Genomic DNA, 6000 nt, shown 5'->3' with positions numbered 1-6000 from the left:
TTTTATATTAAAATCCTAATCATAAATCTAGGATTTAAGATATTGGCTGTATTCCTGACCAATTTGTACTGAAAGGTTTGTAAGTAAAAATTTGATTTGAGAAAACTGAAATAAATGTTCAATTAAAACCAATCAACAGTGTTATTTCTTTCTACTGAAGGTTCAGAAACTTGTGTTAGTTTTGACTGACCTTTTCAAAGATTAGCCTTTTCAAACTTACTTTCATGATTCTTCAACAAAAAAAGAGAAAATACAAGAGCATATTCTTTTGAGGCGGTCTAGCTTCCACACACAGCCCTCTTCTCCAGAGTGACTTAATTCTGTTTCTGGAAGCAATATAAGCAAATTACTTTTGCTTATGAACATACTAAAAGGAGTGTACATTCATCTTTTTAACACACGGAATTTTTAAATGAAGAAAAATGTGCATAAAGGCATTGCTCATTTCCCTGGTATTAACAGAACCACAATCTTTCACCCTGTGGCCATCTTCCTCTTCTCTTTTTGTCTTACAAAAGCAAAATAAAATCCATGTAAGATTCTAGTGGACAATATCATTTTCCTTTATTTTGTTTAAAAATATATACTGTAAGTTAAAAAAAATATATAATATATATATACACATTGGCAACAAATATAAAATGGCACTTTGTGTACTAAGAATAATCACAGGTATTTTGAACAACTATATCCCATATTGTCTGCAGACATTTATTGGTAGCAGAACTATCAAGAACAATGGTTATCACTCACACTGGATTAACATTTTCTTTTCAACGCTCCAGTTGTACTAGGGACAACGCAGAGAATTTAATGGACTGGTCAGAGTCTCACACTAATGTGCAGAATACCATTTGCTACATCCTCTTCCAGAAGGGGCACAAAATCCAACACCCTTACTCTCCATTTTATGGTCTCTTCTCAGGCAATTTGCATAGCTATGACACAAACAAAACAAAACAGAAAAGCTTTATATTCCTATTTGGTTCAGTTGTCCATAGTTGAACAAGCTATTAGCTGATGAAAAAGCAGGATCACTGGGTTTAGCTGGGAACATGCTATTGCCATCCGCAGTTCTAAACAATAGCCTTTATTATTTAGTAGGTTATTGTCAGCTGGATCACTTACTGAGTCCAGAAGTACTTTAGGAATAAGTCTTTAGAGTCAACTCAACACAAGAAAATAGAGTTGCTCCTTTGGAGCTGCTTAGTGTTTGCTTTTCACACAGCTTAGGTTTACAGGAAGAATTTACAAAAATCAGTCATTTTCACAAAAAAAAAAGACTTAAGAGACACTTGCCCACTTCTCCTAAATTTTCTGGCCTCAGTAGGAAGAAGAATGGCTGATGTCTCCTCTCCTTTTCTTCCTTGGACGATTCCCCAGAGAATGCCCCTCAACCTGCAGCTTGCTCTTGGCATCCCACCTGCTGCCTGGAGAATGGCTCAGGGAGTAGCCCTTTACTTATATTTTAAAAGAAACTTCCTTTTCCTTCTCTAAACCTCTGCTTTCCAAAAAAAGCAAGTGAAACTTAAGGAACTGAATCATTCCCCAAACCCAGCTGGAGGACTGGAACTTATGTGGGGAATAATTTGCCTCTTCTTGCCTGTCTTGACTGTAATTAATTCAGAAATATGTCATTGCACTGTGCCATTAAATGGCATGGAGCTCAGATGCCTCTGCACTGTCACAACAGGAATGGCTTCCAACTTCATTTAAAAAACATCATTTCTAGCATGAGTGACAGCTAGATTTTCTTTACTGCAACCCACTGTGGAAGGTGTCTGCCCCATTCAGGTGCTGCTACACCCCAGGGGACCATTTTTCCAGTCTTCATGGGTAGGTGGAATCATAAAGCAATCAGTGAGCTCACAAGTTTTTCGTTTGCTTAAGAAACATACCTATTCAGAGGTTAGAAGGATAATGAAAGGGGGTTTTTTTTCTGCCTACACATACAAAGGGAAATGGAACTGGCTGACAGAGCTCTTTTCCCCAGGCTACACAAAGAAATTGGGAAACCTGGAAACAGAGGGTCATTTAAGGCAAGGACCACGGGCTAGTATTTTTCCTTGTCTCCTCCCAAGGAGTTGTTAATCTCATCCCACTTTGAAGAAACCCAAGAAGGTATGTGTGCTAGCTCATGGGAAAGCTGCTCTCTCTTGACAGGGTGGGAGGAAAGGAGAAAAGGTCAAGAACAGAGTGTGTTTACCAAAGCCATGTGCTCCTAGCTTTGTGTTGCCTCTGAGTGCAGCTGCTTCCACTCTCAGCTGGCATTTTGTGGTTTTGAATACTAGAGCACTAAATAAAATATGGGGGTTTAATACCTTTTCTTTTAATATAGCCAGTGTGGGCTGCTAAAGTAAACAGAATATTGCACGAGTGCACATTTCATTCATATGAGCAGAAGCTTAAAGCGAAAATGGGGAGTGCAATTAGCAACCAAAGACCACAGTCAAAGGCCCTGGAGTACGGCACAACTACAAACAGATATAAATTCCCTTTTAAAGAAATATACTTGGAGGACCAGTTGCATAATTCTACAAGCTAAGGAGAACACTGACTCACTAAGTCAATATTTGCTAAATCTGTTGGGCCAAATTCAACTCTCGTTCAAGACAGAAAAAACTTTGCTGTTGTTTCACAGCAATGAAGGGGCCTGGCCATGAGAATAACAGGCAGCTGTCTCTACTCCCTGAGCACTTCTCTTCCCAAGTTCCTGATCACTGACCACCTTCTCAATATGGGTTGTCCTTCAGGCTTGAAAGCTTTGGGCAGCTTATCCTTAATGTTTGGTAGAATCACACAACTATGGGTGCATCTGGTAGCTTTTCCCCCTTTTCTGACTAGCAGTAATAACAGGAGAATACAGGACTGAACTAAGAAATGAATTTCTTTTTCAATAGGGCGTGTAGTAAACACACTTACTGAAGGTAAGAAATTAAGATGAGCAAAGAAAGGATGAAAGCAGAGACCTGTCTTCAAAAGCAGGAGTATGCTCAGTTACTTATCTGTTGCAGGTTAACAAAAGAGGAAAAAAAAGAAAGAAAGAAAGAAAAAAAGTGGCTTAACAGGGCTTTAAGTAAGGAAGCATGGCCTGCTGGGATGCATGAAGATTATCTGGTGAGAGAACAAACATAGTGAAGCTGAAAGATTTGCTCTGTGATCTCCTCTGGTATTTCAGCTCTTAGGGAGCAAAAGAAGTATTTCGCTGCAGTTTTAAGCAGGGAGATGGTGTGTGACCTGTTGTTGCACCACTGCAAAATCCTGTTCAGGTTTCACAGTCTCTGCTATGAGCAGGGTCTAAGGTGAAAGCAGCAGCAGTCTGGGAAACCTACCAAGAATTTTCCCTGGGAGTATGCAGTGGTACATGTAAGTATGATTTTAAAGAATTTATTTTAATTTAATGTCTATTTTTATTATTTATAATTTTAATATTTGATTTTATCATTTTACCTTTAAAGCCTATTTTAAAAAGAACCAGTATGCACCTTTTCCTTACCCAGCAGCCCAAAAGAGAAAGACAACAGACACTTTCTCCCTTTTTGGGTGCTTCACTACCTGCAAGAAGGAAGGAACAGCTGGTCTGTGCACTGCATACAGATAACAAGATATTCTATATTTCTCTGCAGCTCTTTTTTAAAACTGCATGGGGCAAGATATAAAATAGGTGCTAGTACCTGAAACAACAGGGAACTCTGATAATGACTCCTTTTTCTCCACCTTTCCTTGATCAGCAAAAACAATTCCTGCTCTGTGGGCTGAATTCCTCATTCTGTTGCAAATTGGGAGCCAGTCCACTGAAGCCAGATAACTTGCATGCATGTTAATTCAGTTATGCCCTGATGCTAAAGGTTCTTTTGGTGAGTGAGCTTTCCTATCACTGGAACCAGTGCTCTTTCCTCAGCCTCCTTCCTGAGCTATGCATGCTTTGGTAAAGCTTAATGAAAGAAGAAAGCAGGTTTGAGGAAAGGGAAGGGGAAGAAAAAAGTTTAAAAGTACTGTTTTGATTTAGAATCACAAAACCTCCCTTCTTAGTAGAGATCAGGTAAGACAACAGTGGAAGCACAGGTTCTGGACTGAAATGGTACTCCTTTGTGGTACTCCTGAAAGAATTTGGCTTTGTCTTGTCAGCAGCAGGTGATGGCAGAATGCCAATTTTCTTTTCAACTAGTTGTCATGAGTATATGTTTTTTCTGACTGAATATTGATCAAAGGTGCTCAGAATGGCTTTAACCTTTTAGATCTACCTACTTAACTAGAAATATATTTAACATCTTATGTTTAAAAAATGAAGCTAGTTAGCCTGTAGCTATTATTCAGCCTGTATTTTCCGTATTTATATTAAGCTACTCAGTAATTGGAAGATTTTTATAGATAGCATCTAAGCAGGGTTCTTTTTAGAACATTTGACTAATGATATTTAATTGCTCCATAAATAAATGTATCTAAAGAGCACCCCACTGTTAACTTTTTTTGAGAAAATAATAGCCATCACCCATATTCTTCATACAGTAAGGGAGAAGACAATGATCAACAGAAGCATGTATGAACTGTCTACAGCCCTTGTACCTACAAAGCCAGTCTTCCCTATTTACCTATTTAATAACAGCAGCGTAGGAATGGAGGCATGGACAGTGCACACCAAGAAGGCTTTCTGAATTTCCACTCGGCAGAATCTAGACAAATTTGCTGGAATTTAAAAAAAAAAAAAAAAAAAAAAAAAAAAAAAAGACACAAACCCTCTTGAGTTACATCAACAAACCAATCAAAATCAATCACCTTTGACCATTAAATTGCCTGTCTCTCTTCCAGTCTTCAATAAAGACACCAGAAGCTCTTTTGGAAGGCCTGAGCAGCATACACATATTTTTCCAGGTGTAAATAACTGTTGAATTCCTATTTTGTGATAAAATGAGATTAATTTTGTCCCAGTTGAGGACAAAAGAATCCTAAAGTTTTTCTCTAGGCTAACCTGCACCCATTGGCTTAGAGTTGAGTGTTTTGGGTACCAATTAAAATAATGTATTAAATATTTAGATTTTAATACCTCACTGAAAACAATGTAAACCTAGGCCCCACAGGGTGAACTCATCCATGCATAGTTCTGTTCTCCACCTAGAAGTCAGTGCAATCAGAAATAGCTCCTTTTAGAAACTACCCTATAGAATTCAAGTCATTTTTGTTGACCTCACTAGTTTAATCCCCCACTCTTTTCTTATTTACTCAGTAGCCATTAAGAATCTCTTGCAATCTATAGCTGAGAACTGTGATGCTAGACCCAACTTCAATGCAGGTAAAATAAACTGCATTCTGTCCTGCTCTGCAAGCATCACTGAAACACAAGTATCAGCAGTACAGTTTCCCAAGAGATTTTTCCAAAAACATATCTTGGTGTTCTATTCTTCCTCCTCCATTTTGGAGAAGGCACTTGCCCTTAACACATCCATGCAGTTCACAAGAATCAACGTTCCAGTTAACTCTCGCCAATGTTTTGTTACTGGGTTTTTCATTTTATCCAAGGCTGATTGCAGGTCTTGTAAGACGTCCCTGTAACTGTCTCCATAATGGGCAGCCCACGTGTAGAGAAAGTCATATGCAGGTTTCCACATCATCTGAAAATAAAGGGAAAAAAAATAAAACCATTTAGTTTTAGAAATAGAATTATTGAGCAAAAAATAGCTAAATCTTTCCAGTGGTAGAAAAGTCATCAAAAAGAAAAAAAGTGTTTGATCCCTAGCCATGCATGTTGATATAAAAAACTCCAGTAACCTTATGTACTTCATTTATATGAAATTCTCAGATTCTTAGAGGGGTAAATAATGGAAAGATAAATTCTTCATTCATATGATTATCACTAAGTCAAAATACATCCCTGTCTGAAAGTATAATTCAAAGAAAAGGGGTGGAAGGAAAACACTTTTTCCCTTCATCATTTTTGCAATGCATACGCCCCGCGGCAGTTTCCCTATTTGGAGTTTGGCTGTGCTTTTGATGGTTAATGAC

General features: G+C 38.1%; 1 protein-coding gene across 1 annotated transcript in view; it reads right to left on the bottom strand.

Annotated features, from left to right (window-relative positions):
* Nucleotides 1-539: 539 nt before the first annotated feature.
* MACC1 (MET transcriptional regulator MACC1) overlaps nucleotides 540-6000 on the bottom strand; it is a 48254-nt gene continuing 42793 nt past the window's right edge. The window contains exons 5-7 of the mRNA XM_074871723.1: nucleotides 5496-5609; nucleotides 4593-4686; nucleotides 540-938 (exon numbers count right to left, since the gene is read on the bottom strand). Of these exons, the coding sequence (XP_074727824.1) occupies nucleotides 4597-4686; nucleotides 5496-5609 (204 nt within the window). The 3' untranslated portion in view covers nucleotides 540-938; nucleotides 4593-4596. The remainder of the gene's footprint in view (nucleotides 939-4592; nucleotides 4687-5495; nucleotides 5610-6000) is intronic.

The sequence above is a fragment of the Strix uralensis genome, chromosome 1 (assembly GCF_047716275.1).
Source record: "Strix uralensis isolate ZFMK-TIS-50842 chromosome 1, bStrUra1, whole genome shotgun sequence".
Classification (NCBI taxonomy): Eukaryota; Metazoa; Chordata; class Aves; order Strigiformes; family Strigidae; genus Strix; species Strix uralensis.
This window is presented reverse-complemented; position numbering and strand designations above follow the sequence as displayed.